At 44.0% G+C, this 14,026-nt stretch overlaps 1 protein-coding gene across 3 annotated transcripts in view; it reads right to left on the bottom strand.

The window, feature by feature from the left end:
* STIM1 (stromal interaction molecule 1) overlaps positions 1–14,026 on the bottom strand; it is a 192,906-nt gene that overhangs the window by 9,231 nt on the left and 169,649 nt on the right. For all 3 annotated transcript variants that reach the window (XM_060104419.1, XM_060104420.1, XM_060104421.1), the window contains exons 6-10: positions 12,139–12,316; positions 6,634–6,811; positions 1,443–1,610; positions 830–930; positions 316–551 (exon numbers count right to left, since the gene is read on the bottom strand). In XM_060104419.1, coding sequence (XP_059960402.1) covers positions 316–551; positions 830–930; positions 1,443–1,610; positions 6,634–6,811; positions 12,139–12,316 — 861 coding nt within the window. The remainder of the gene's footprint in view (positions 1–315; positions 552–829; positions 931–1,442; positions 1,611–6,633; positions 6,812–12,138; positions 12,317–14,026) is intronic.

Genomic DNA, 14,026 nt, shown 5'->3' with positions numbered 1-14,026 from the left:
AAAGGAGATTATTTTTATAAAGATAGATGGGGGGAAGGAGAATAAAGGGATTAAAAAAAACCACAAAGAGTGAAGGGAGACACACTTAACACAACAGACCCATAGGGCAAACAGAATATATATAGCAAAAGGGAAAACCACCAAAAGGACAATTATAAAGGGGTATCTTGATGCGGATTGTGCTTTATTAACCAAGGTCATGAGTTAAACCATCTTGGTTTCTGCCCCATATGTTGCTTAAGCACGGCAGAGGCCAACCTCTCAATCTGCACATCAAAGGCTCCTTCCCTCATCCCCACCCAAGAGGTCACCTACACTGCATGGACAAGGGTGACACAATCTCCTCATCCATGTCATCCACATCGTCAGTCATGATGAAGTGGGCAGGGTTGGGGCGCGTACTACCCATCCAGCTGGGATCTATGTTGAGGGCAGCTACCAGGGAGTGGATGCCAGGGTTATTGACAATCTGGAAGCCACAGAGGATCTCGATCTGTTGCCAGCGGTGCAGGCGTTCCCGCAGTGCTGCCGTCACCTCGCTCAGAGCTTGCCTGAAGAGGGATGAAAGAAAATGGCAGGCATGGGTGTGAGCCCCAACAGAAATGAGGCTTCTTCTCAGAGTAGCAAGTTCGGGGGATATGTGTGAATAAGAAACACAATTAAATCGTAAACTTAAGAGCAAGGTGGGAAATAGCCAAGGGCTGGGGCAGGAGACCAGAGCTGTACTTCTACCAGTGAAGAAGCAGAGTTAGGGCTGGAGGCCCTGGACAACCTCAAACTCTGAGGATGGGATGGACATCGTCAGAGCTGGGCAATAGGTACTACTTACTTAGCTGTTAAGATTTTGTGATCCACATCATCCAGGGAAGAGCTGTGGGCCACGTGGAAGGTGCCAAAGAGTGTGTTTCTCTTCTTTTTTATCTTCTCAGCCTGCAAAGATGAGGTCCTCAGCTTAAAAAGAGCAGGGATAGAGGCTGGAGAAGTGAGAAATGCTATTCTGTGGCTGGTTCCCCCTCCTCCTAGAACAGCTTAGGCTGCACAAGAAGAAGGAAGACAAGAAGGGAAAGGAAAACAGAAGGCAACAGGAGAGAAAAGGGTAGGGGAAGAAAGAAAATAGAGGCGATGAGACAAGCAAAGGGATCCTGGCCCCAGGAGGATTCTGTCCCCATGTCAGTCTGGGGTCAGCAGAGACTTCCCTCTACCTGCCTCCACTTGCTTCATCTTTCCCAGAAGGCAGGTGGGAGTAGCCCCACACCCTCATTCCCTCCTTCAGAAGCCTGAAGACATTATTAGAAACTGTATTATCAGGAAAAGAAACAAAACCCAACACCAGGATGTCTCTGTGTCCAACAGGAGGGATATAGAGAGGCAGAGAGGAGGAAGAAGGGCAGGTGAAAGGAGGGCGGGGGGAGAGAAGAGGGCAGCAGGAGGGCAGGTCTCACCCCCTCCTTGGCCACCAGCAGCTGCTTCTCGGCATTTTGCTTCTTGATGTTGTAGTACTGTACCTCCACCTCATGTGTTAGCTGCAGCCACTTCTGAAGGGCCTCTGGAGCATACCATGAGCTATGTGATTCCAGCTCCTTCTCTGCTTTCCTCAAGGCCTCCCGGACCTGTGTAACCAAGAGGATGTGAGTCCTTACTACTACCAAGACCCTCTCCAACGCCTCTGTATGATACTTCAGAGTTCTTTTCTTCTGTCTCACCTAAGCTTCACAACTCTCCCAAGAGGGAGAAGGGAAAAGGATTATTCTCTGTATTTTATATACAAGAAACCAAGCTTGAAGAAGGAAAGTAACCTCCTCAAGGTCACACAGTCAGTAGTGTCAACCAGAACTCAAATAGAGATTTTTTTATTTTTTTTTTCTGCCAGACTAGAGCATTCTATTCTCCCATACTGGTTGCCTCTCCTCATCATATAGCCAATCTCAGCAATCTTTTCTGCTCTCATAAGGTACAGGTTATCTCAATAAATCCTCTTCTTTCTGACAGTTGGGTCTGTTCTTGGACTCAAGACATCACAATGTGGCAGGAAAAGCATTTGGTTGGGAGTCTGGAAATATGATCTGGTCCCTGGTCTGTCACTCAACTGGCTGTGTGACCATGTGTTTCCTAAAGCAGACCTCAGTCAGTGTAACGCTTTCTCCCATGCAAATCCAAACTGTAAGTGAAGGGGTGATCTCAGGAGAGCGTGAGCTCCCCGTCATGAAGGTATGTAAAGAGCTCATGTCAGAAAGACCTTCAAAATGATTGCTGATCCAGAAGGGGATTGGCCTGAATACTCTCCAAAGTCTCCTCCAGCCCAGAGACTTTGTCTGTGATTCTCCCATTGAGATGGGTGGGTAGGCTGTAATGGGCACTCTCTACAAGGTAAGAAAAGAACAAGCAAGCTTATACCTAACATGGGCATTGCCAACAGAGGCCAAGATATGGAAGGACCAATGTGTAAGCAGACATCTCCTCACTGACTTCTCAGCAAGGAGCATAAAATGAAGCAGATGGTCACAAAGCACTTAAGCATGAAAGGTCTGAAAGTATATACAGAATCCATTATATTCACTGAATTCCTTCTATCTCACCCAGGCTACCAGTATAAATGATCCCCAACTCCCCCATCTGAGCACTGACTTTTAGCTCGTCAGAATCCCAGAGAAAAGAGATTGAGAGCAGTCTCATGCCCAACTTCAGCCACTGGGGAAGTATCCCATAGCAGGCCTGAGGTCCTCCCCTGAGCCTAATATAGACCAGGAGGGCCTTAGCTAAGGACAGAACACCTTCATTCCTCTGAAAGCCAATGACAAGATCAAGCTTCAGTTGGTTTTTGCTCCTTGAAAAGGAAACTATAAAATGGCTCACTCCTGGCTTTACAGATTTAAAATGAGGAACTGATACCGTAGAGGCTGATACACCGAATCTGGAAATGTAGGATCAAGTTCTACATTAAAAACAGTTTAATGTAGCTGCAAAACTTTGAAGCTATGCGGAGCAGAAGGACAAAGCACTAACTTAAAAACCTCCAAGGGGGGGCCTCCCTGGTGGCGCAGTGGTTAAGAGTCCGCCTGCCGATGCAGGAGATACGGGTTCGTGCCCCGGTCTGGGAGGATCCCATATGCCGCGGAGCGGCTGGGCCCGTGAGCCATGGCCGCTGGGCCTGCGCATCCGGAGCCTGTGCTCCGCAACGGGAGAGGCCACAACAGTGAGAGGCCCACATACCGCATAAATAAATAAATAAATAAATAAATAAATAAATAAATAAAAACCTCCAAGGGGGGCTTCCCTGGTGGCACAGTGGTTGAGAGTCCGCCTGCCGATGCAGGGGACGCGGGTTCATGCTCCAGTCCGGCAAGATCCCACATGCCGCAGAGCGGCTGGGCCCGTGAGCCATGGCCGCTGAGCCTGTGTGTCTGGAGCCTGTGTTCCGTAACGGGAGAGGCCACAACAGTGAGAGGCCCGTGTACCGCAAAAAACAAAACAAAACAAAAAAAGCCTCCAAGGGGCAGAAATGAATCTCTCATTGCCTTTCAGGGCTGAGGAGAAAGAAATCCACCAGATCTGAATAACAGGTCAGGAAGGGGCATACCTGAGAAACTGGGACAAATGAGCCTTAGACCAAGTCTTATTAAACTACAACCCAGTTCCAACATATGTCAGTCTCTCATTGGCTTGAGGTAATCAGAGCCTCACCCAACATACCTAACAGAACCCTATATCTGATGGAAGATAAAAAATCACCTGCAGCCTCTATTATTTTTTATGCACACTGTCCAGCATTTAATAAAAATAAAATACTAGACATGAGAAGAGGCAGGAAAATATAAGCAATAATCAAGAGGAAAAATAAGCAGTCCCATAAATGATCCAGATGTTAAGAGTTACCAGTCAAGGACTTTAAAACAACTATGATTGAAATGTTAAAGAAAATATGGGAAAAGATGGACAGGAAACATGAAAACATGGAGATTCTGGACAGGGAATGAGAGCCTATAAAAGAGCATTCTAGAAAATGCCCTATGAAAGGGCATTCTAGAAAAATACATTATCTGAGAGTAGGATTCCACTGGATGGGCTAAATAGCACAATTCTCGGCAGAACACAGGATTAGGGAACTCAAAGACAGATCAATATAAAATAACCAAACCAAAGCACAGAGAGAAATAAAGAACAGAACTAAGCATAATACACACTACAGAGAATGTGCATTCTGCAGTTGTTGGGTAAAATGCTCTATATACATCAATGAGGTGAAATTGATTAACCATGTTTAAATTTTTTATATCCGTACTGATATTTTTGGCTGCTTATTACTGAGAGATAGATGCTAAAATCTCTAACTTTGATTATGAATTTGTCTTTTTAGTTTTTTTAACTTTTGCTTTACATATGTATTTTAACTATATTATTAAGTGTGCCAACTTAAGGGTTGTTATATATTACTGTTTAATTCCCACATATCATAAGTGAAATGTCCATTTTTGTCTCTAGTAATACTTCTTTCTCTAAAGTCTACTTTGTCTGATATTAATATAGCTACAGCTGCTTTATTTTGCTTTGTGTTTATCCTAGTGTTCTCATCCTTTTCTTTTAACCATTTTGTATCCTTATTTCTAAAGCTTGCCTCTTGTAAACAGCATATAGTTGGGTTTTGTTTTTTATCCAGCCTGACACTTTGCCTTTCAATCGTTTTGTGTAGTCTGTCTACATCAACCAAGTCTCAACACATTTGAAAGGACTAAAACCCTATGGCACACACTATTTGACCACAGCAAAATTAAACTGGAAATCAATGAGAAAGATAAATAGGAAAGTACCCAAGTGTTTGAAAATTAGGCAACACACTTCTAAATAACCACAGGCCAAATAAGAAACCACAATGGAAATTAGAAAATATTTTGAAGTGAATGATAATGAAAATATGAAATATCAAAACTTAGTAAATGCAGCTAAAGCAGTGCTGAAATGGGAATTTATAGCTCTAAATGCATGTATTAGAAAAGATTAAAGGTTTAAAATCTATAACCTAATCTTCCATCTCAAGCAGCTAGAAAAATAAGAAGAAGTTTAAAAAAAATTTAAGTGCAAGACTTCTACACTGAAAACTACAAAACATTGTTGAGAGAAATTTTTAGAGACCTAAATAGGTGACAGGATAACCAATGCTCATGAATTAGAATAATTATTTGTTTAAAGTGTCAGTTTTCCCCCACATTAATCTACAGATTCAATGTAAAAACAAATAACAATCCCAGCAGAGCACACTGTAACGGAATGACAAGCCAACATGGAAATGCAAAGAACCTAGAATAGCCAAGGCCATCTGGCAGGCGGACAAAGCTGGAGAACCTAACACCGCCAGATATCAAGACTTGTTGTAAGACAATGTGGGATAAGGATAGACCTATAGTCCACAGAACAGAGTATCTACCTGGGAAAAAACCTTGATCTCCTATCTCATCTTATACACAAAAATTAGTTTGAAATAAGCCATATCCCTAAATGTGAAAAGTAAAACAATAAAGCTTCTAGAGGAAAATATCTTGGAGTTAGGGAAAGATTTCTTAAACAGGCCACAAAAAGCATCAACCATTAAAAAAAAAAAAAGATTGAGTAATTGGTCTTCATTAAAGTCAAGAACGTCTGTTCATTAAAAGACAATATTAAGAGAGCAAAAAAGCAAGCCACAGTCTGGGAGAAAATATTTGCAATATGTATGTATATATATAGACAAGAAGACTTACATCCAGAATATATTTTAAAACTCTTACAAATCAATTAAGAAAAAATACAACCCAATTTTTTAAATTAGAAGAGATTCCCAAATAAAGTGGTCAATAAACTTATGGAAAGGTATTCAATATTATTGGTCAATAGGAAAATAAAAATTAAAATCACAATGAGAAACCATTACATCCATATCAGAATGTTTAAAATGAAAATGCCTAAAAATACCAAGGTTGTAGCTCAACTAGAACTCTCACACTATTGCTGGTGGCAGTATAGATTGGTACAACCATTTTGGAAAATTGTCAGTTTCTGATAAAGTTAAATATATAAATACCCTACTGCATATCCAACAGAAATAAGTGATGCCCACCAAGGAGGTTCATAAACAATGTTATTGATAAACTGCAAAAAAAAAAAAAATCTGCAAACAACCCAAAAGTCTATCAACAGGAGAATGGATAAATAATTTACAGTATATTCATACAATAGGTTAATACTCAGCAATGGAAATAAATCAAGTTATCACTACATGCAACATGGATGACTCTCACAGACATAATGTTGAGTGAAAGAAACCAAACACAAAAGAATACATACTGTATAATGCTATTTATATGGCGTTCAAAAGCACGTGAAACTAATCTGGTTTAGAGATTAAGACTGATCTGGATGGTGGTTACACAAGTACATGCATATGTAAAAGTGTGCCAGCTGTATACTTATGATTTGTATGCTTTATGTAAATACCTCAATTAAAAAGGAACAAAATAACTGTTACCACCTGTTATTCACTGTTCTTTGACAACCACAGTGACCATTTTTTGCAACTTTCCCACTACTCTCAGCCAGACCTTTGGCCCCTGCCCTTTTACCCCACCCCCTCGGGGTGTCCAAGAATTTGCAGATTTCCCCTACCTGCTCCAACTCCTCCTCAGCATATTTTTGGCGGCTCCGTTCATTCTCAGTACCCTCCCGCAGCTCCTTCAGCCGCTGGGCTTCCTGCTTGGCAAGGCTGATCTCATCACGCAGCTTCTTCTCCAGGTGTACCTTCTCCACTTCCACTGTGCGGTGCTCCTCCTGGGCTTTGTGCAGCCTGGGGGGCGATGCAAGGAGCTGGAGAAGGCCAGGCAAGCGGGCGCCAGCCAACACGCCATGAGGCATGACATCCAAGAGGAAAATGAGGGCTCCAGCACTCTGAACATATTCTCCCTACTCTGCTGCCTGCCTGGCTCTGAGGTAGCTCAGGGCCCACAGAAACCACGGTCACTACCATAATTCTTATGTGGGCCATCATTTTGCTGCCAGTAATAAAGTCTGTGAAGCTAGGTTCCTGGGTACCTGAATCCTTCCTTCTAAGGTGTTTCACATACTCAGATCGTAACAACTACTAATTTACAAGGTATTTCACATTTGTTCTCCCTGCAGATAATGATAGATTGTATCATTATAAGCCTGGGACAGACATGGACATGAAGGCTTAGAGACGGGAATTAACTGCATGTAGAACTGAGACCAGAATTCCAATCTGTACGTCTTCAAATCCCACAGTTACTACCCTTATACCAAGGCATCTGGAAGGTGCAATAAATGTAGAACACCCTGCAAGCTAGACCAAAGACCCAGAGAAAGCCTGATGGTGAGATGTGACGGGGGGTGGTGGTAGTGGGGAGATCTAAGGAAGATGAGAGAGGAACTATTGAGCTGTACCTCTTGGACTCCTGAGTACCTGTTGCCAGAAGCACCGAAAAATGAAATTCATGCCAAAGGGGCTGGACAGGATTTGGGGGAGCCCCTGCTGCCCCCAGCCCTGAGTTCCCTTCCTAAGTATCTTCCATGGTGGGTAAGATCTCAAGGGCATCAGTTATAATGAAAATATGCCCTTGTACCCACCCACACATTCCCTCTGTTTACTGACAAAACCTTTCATCCATCCAACCAAGCTTCCTTCCTTCCTTCCTTCTTTCTGCTGCATATCTATGTTCATTCCTTCATTCATTCATCCATCCATTCATTCACCAAGTACTTTAAGGCATCTACTAAATGCCAAGCCCTGTGCTGAGCCCTAGATATACTGATATGAATGGGAAAACTGTCTCTGCTGCTGAGGTACTATAATCTAGTCCAACATAAACAAGTAAACAGATAGATGCACACAGTGTGATAAGTTCTATGATAGAGAGATATACAAGGTGTTGGGTAGGCCCCAGGGATGGGGTGATCAACTCTGCCCGAAAGGAGTCAGGGAAGGTGAGGCCTGGGGCTAGACCCAGAAGAAAGAGTAACAGTTGGCTAGTCCCTCTGGAAGAGGGAAAGGACTTAGCCACTGTCAGGTCTTCCCATCTTAGCAGGAACCACCAAGTTACCGGGGAACCAGGATAAGAGGGGGAAAGGATGAGGAAGAAGACAAGTGATATATGGCTTAGACTTGAGGTACAGAAGAGGAAGGATAGGCTACAGAACAAGCAGGGCCCACAGAGAAGAGCACTGACCACTGAGTTAATTAAGCAGGTGAAACAGAAGAGGCAGAAACAGAACTCAGCCTCTAAGTAATCCCAAGTCCAGATTTGTCAGTGACTGAAGCCTCAAAAGATGTGGTGACAAGTAAGGAGGAAAGAGGAAAAATGTCTAGGCTGCAAGCTTCCTGCTGACAAACTGCAGCCTTCTGTCTACTTTGCTCCTGGAGGGAAAGGGAGTTGAACCTCCTTAAGGTATACAGCAGGTGGCGCTACATGCACAGCTAAAAACAAATCAGAGGCGCCATTTCCAGCCCCATCCCCTTCCCCTTGCTGAATGTCCTCCTTTATTGTATTCTTCCATGACCCCACTGCTTGAAATTACACCACTAGGGATTCGATTCTTCACTGAAATATTATCCTCTCCGGAAGCAGCCTCTTCTGAAAAGCCTGTGATATGCCTGTCTTCTCCATACAATAGAGAGCTCCTTTAAAGTAGAATCAAAACTGACCCACTTTCATAATCCTAACAGCATCTAATAGAGATGAAGATCAATAAATACCACTGGGTACAGAAATGAGAAAATAAATATACAATCAAGCCTTGTCCCACTCCATCTCCTCCACAGAAGACTGAGCATCCTGAAGGCAGCAATCAGTTACCATTACAAGCAAGAAAATTAGGCAGCCTGACTGCAAGCCCTGGCTCTAAGCAGCTGTATGACTATGGACAAGTCTGTTCCCTGGACTAGGCCTGTTTCTTCCTTTTTAAGTGGGAATCAAAATTCCTGCCTGCCTCAAAGAATTATCTTGAAACCCAATGAAATCCTAACTGGAATGCACATGTAGCATTACATTTATTCACCCAAAATATCAGGAACTCTGTAAAAAAGCTCTTTGGTGGCTGACAGTGTAGTCCTGCCAAAGTGAGGAGGGACAAGGAGGCACATGGGCTCTGGACACTGCCAGAGGAGGATATGTGTGTGCACAGGTGCAAGCCTGTCTTTGGGGAGTGTGTGCATTCGTTTCTCCAAGTGCCGCAGTGGTCATTTAGCTCTGGAGGCTGTGCGGAGCAGGGAGGGCTGGGAGCTTAGTTTTATCCCCAAACTTGGAATGTCTCCTGCCTAGATTCTTTGCCTTTGGAATGAAAACAGTACATGTTTTTCAGACAAATGAAGAATGGGGACTGCCCACATAGCAGCATTTAGCCCCCATTTGGAAAAGGGCCCAGGAACAAGGGGGTCCAGCAAAGTAGCCAGGAATCGGCTCAAAGATAAAACTCCTCTTGCCTCCTAGAAGTCCAGCCCATGGAAACGAATCTGCTAAGGCTGCCTTTATCGAGGCAGCACCCTGTGGGTGTCGAAATTCCTCGCTTACTACTTACTGACACTCACCCTCTCTGAGGTTTCATTTCTTCAACTCGAAAATTGGGATAACAATACCTACCTAAGAGGGTTGTGGTGATTAAAAACAATAATACATTTAAGTACTTAACAATACCTAGCTCTTAAGAAATCCTTTCCCCATCCCTCCAAAGCAAATTATATCTATCATTTTAAAATAACAGAAAAGAGCCAGACTTCTTCATTCCTTTTTACATGGATTCCTGCAAAGACTTCCCAACTGGAGCCCCTAGGCTGTTGGAATAGTTTTCTAAAAGACAGTCCTGAAGTAGGCTTCTCCTTTTCTCAAAACCAAAACAAAGCAAAAAAGCCAAATACCTACATTGACTCTCTATTGCCTTTTGCATTCCGCTAAATTTCTCCATGTGAGTCTGTAGGTGCCAGGGATCTGGCCTCACTCTATACATTCAACCAGAACTACCAGGTTACATCTTTCCTATCCGTCTTTCAAGGCCACCTCCTCAGACTCCACATCCACTCATCTCCTACCTCTGTGCCCTTCCAGTCCTTGGAGCTCTCCTCCCATAAGCTGGCACTAAGTCACTGCTCCTTCTTAAGTGTGAGCTTTGGGGCACCAGGAGCAGTGACTTCCTTACAATTCCCTGCACAGACCTGGTTCCTAGACTTCAGGAAGTGTTGGGTTGGCCAAAAATTTCGTTTGTTTTTTCTCTGTAAGATGGTTCCAGTAGCGCTTAGTTGTCTTTAACTTCATTAGAAACAATTTTGTTAGATTGCATTGTGACAGCTGTCATATCAGCATGCATTTAAAAAAAAAACTTATCAAAATTGGTGAATTTTTGTGTAGCCATTTTAATATTGAAGATGGAAGAAAAAAGCAACATTTTTCAGCTTATTATGCTTCATTATTTCAAGAAAGATAAAAATACAAATGAAACACAGAAAAAGACTTGTGCAGTGTATGGAGAAGGTGCTGTGACTGATTGAACATGTCAAAAGTGGTTTGCGAAGTTTTGTGCTTGCTGGATGATGCTCCATGGTCAGGTAGACCAGTTGAAGTTGATAACAATAAAATCAAGACATTAATTGAGAATAATCAACATTATACCACGCAGGAGATAGCCGACATACTCAAAATATCCAAATCAAACGTTGAAAATCATTTGCACCAGCTTGGTTATGTGAATCGCTTTGATGTTTGCATTTCACATAAGTTAAGCAAAAAAACCTTCTTGACCGTATTTCCACATGCGATTCTCTACTTAAATGTAATGAAAATGTTCTGTCTGTAAAACAAATGGTGACGGGCGATGAAAAGTGGATACTGTACAATAATGTGGAAGGGAAGAGATCGTGGAGCAAGTGAAATGAACCACCACCAACCACACCAAAGGCCAGTCTTCATCCAAAGAAGGTGATGTTGTGTATATGGTAGGATTGGAAGGGAGTCCTCTATTATGAGCTTTTTCCGGAAAACCAAACGATTAATTCCAACAAGTATTGCTCCCAATTAGACCAAATGAAAGCAGCAGTCAACGAAAAGCGTCTAGAATTAGTCAACAGAAAATGCATAATCTTTGATCGGGATGACATAAGACCGCATGTTTCTTTGATGACCAGGCAAAAACTGTTACAGCTTGGCTGGGAAGTTCTGATTCACCCGCCGTATTCACCAGATATTGCACCTTCAGATTTCCATTTATTTCGGTGTTTACAAAATTCTCTTAATGGAAAAAATTTCAATTCCCTGGAAGACTGTAAAAGGCACCTGGAACAGTTCTTTGCTCAAAAAGATAAAAAGTTTTGGAGAGATGGAACCACGAAGCTGTCTGAAAAATGGCAGAAGGTAGTGGAACAAAACGGTGAATACACTGTTCAATAAAGTTCTTGGTGAAAATGAAAAATGTGTCTTTTATTTTTATTTTAAAAACCGAAGGAAACTTTTGGCCAACCCAATACTTAGGTTGGCTGACTGACTGGCACCTTCTCTTCACAGCTTGATCTTCTACAATAGTTTCTAAGCCATGTTTTATTTAAACAGAATACCAGACTATCAGAGCTAGAAGGCCCTGGTATTCTCCTAGTTCAATGCCTTTACATTACTGATGAGGAAATAAGTCCTAGAAAGGAAAGGTATTTACCCAAAGTCATACAACAAGTGAGTCTCATGAGATTTAGATGCTGTACAAGAAAGCATGAAAGGTATTAGGAAGACAGATTTGTGAGGTTTCTTTGGGAAACAATGAAGAACAGTTAATTATGTCTACTCCTATGGGAAGGGAAGCAGGCCAGAGGTGGGACAGAGGATAGAATGACCCCTAACAAGTCATCCAACCAGGGAAGCTCAAGACCTCTGACAGCTCCACACTTCTCCCGCTGAAGCTCCGAGGGAGAAAAGATAGAAGTAAGCTTCTGCCCTGGGGAGGAATACTTGCCTGTGCGAATGAAATGGCACGAACCTAGGCTCTGATGCAGGTTTGGAAGGATGACATAGCCTGGGCCTCTACGTCGTCGGCAGGGAGCCAGACAGCCCACAGCGCAGGTGGAAACTGGAGGCTCCCAAGAGATGGCAGCACCAGGGCCGTGGGGAAGGGACGGGGCCTTACCTTTCCTGAAGGTCGTGCAGACTCTGCTCAGCTCGGTGTAAGCCCTCCAGATCCTTCATCATCTTCTTCATGTGCTCCTTGGAGTAACGGTTCTGGATATAAGCAAACCAGCAGCCGCCCACACCAATAACGATAGACACCACAAGCATGAAGTCCTTGAGGTGATTATGGCGGGTCACTGCCAGAGAAGAAGGGCACAGTGAGTCAGGGTGCCCACTACACACTTAGCCTTGCAGACTCTGCTGCATCCCCTCCTCCACAAAGCCTTCCCACTCAGGAGGAATTCATTTCTCTTCTTAGACACACACTGGCCACACTCTGTGCCTACTTCTCTACTAAGTCAAGGCCTAGTTTGGAACGGATGAGAGGCCTTAGAGCAATACAGGAAGCTTACTGGATCGTACTCTCCTAATATGCAGTGAAGAGAACTAGTGCCTTCTCAATACATCCCAGACATTCTGGGCTGCGATGAGCCCATGTGCCCAGATACAGTGGCTTCTACCCTACAGGGTAAGCAAGGCTACAGTGCTACACTAGGTAGAAGGGGATGGCTGGTAAGGGTACAAAGCAATGTCACTAGAGCCTGAGGACTGGCTGTGGGACTGAGATTACTGCAGGAGCTGGGTCTCCTGGACTACGAGGCTATTCTAGGTACAAGGTACAAAGACCAGAGCAGGTAAAGGTCTGCAAGTCTCATCTACAGAGAGCGTTTCCAGGTTGCGGCTCAGCCCAGAGACCAGGTAGAACAGGAGTAGCATCAAGAGATTGGTACACATTAAGACATTACATGTGCCAGGAAGAGAGAATACCTCCAGGGAAGGCCTGGCAGCAATCTGGTGAAGTGTGAGGGCCCTGGCCGCTAGCTGGGGTTCAAAGCAATGATCAGTCTCCAGAGCAAAACTGAAAAGCTAGACAAGGAATAACATCAGAAGATAAGAGTAAAAACCATGTCCCAAGAACTGAGCCAGCCAGAAGAGGGGCAGTCCTGGAGCCTGAGATTGGTCCTGGTGTGCCAGACCTGGGCTCTCGGCCACAGCACAGGAGACTGAAAGAGACACCAGGAGGGAAAGAGGCTGCTCCTGTAGGACCTGCCTGCATTGTACTCCACTTGAGATAGAGCAGCTATGGCTCAGAGGGGCCCCAGATGAGGGAAAAGAGGTAATGATGTCCTGTGCACAGTGGGTCACCTGGTGTTGGGGAGGGGGAGGCAGGACTGACGGGATTTCCATGCCCAGTAAGGACAAGGGGCTGAGGGGAATCCAAAAGGATCCAGAGGGGCCACCGAGCTGAGGCAGGGTCTAGACAGCAGGAAAAGACACATGTAGCTGAAATCCCACTGCATGAAGCTGAGGCCCAGTTTGACAAAAAGGGTTATATTCATAGCTCCTCATTGAAAGGCTGAGCAATAGGACCTGGGGATGGTGTGGGATCAAGGACAGATTAGCACATTCTATTTCCATCCAAGGGAGGGGAGTTACTAGGTCCAGGGTGTAGCCATGTCCTTTACGTGTTTATGCCAGACTCTAACAGAGAAAACTGAGGGTCCTCTAGCGGCCATCCTCTAGCTTCCTGGCAGGTCTATACTTCCAGCCATTCTTAAGTCCCCACTCTCCCGTCCTTCAGGTCCCAAGAAGGGATATCTCTGCAGCACAGTGAGCTGCCTTCCTTTCTGGAACACACCTGCCTCCTATCCAGCCTCTACCAAAGGCTGGGGTACTGTTTGTCTCCTCTGTTTATTAAAGACTTTTCATCTTGGCTTCCCAGGGTTTCTCACCATCAACATCCCCTTTATGTTCCTACTCAAAGTAAAAGGTACTCTGTTCAAACAAGACTCCATGCGACCAGCACCCTCCCCCTATTACCTCCAACACTTCAAAGTTCTTAAGGT

This window comes from Mesoplodon densirostris, chromosome 7 (genome assembly GCF_025265405.1).
Source record: "Mesoplodon densirostris isolate mMesDen1 chromosome 7, mMesDen1 primary haplotype, whole genome shotgun sequence".
In the NCBI taxonomy this organism is placed as follows: domain Eukaryota; kingdom Metazoa; phylum Chordata; class Mammalia; order Artiodactyla; family Ziphiidae; genus Mesoplodon; species Mesoplodon densirostris.
This window is presented reverse-complemented; position numbering and strand designations above follow the sequence as displayed.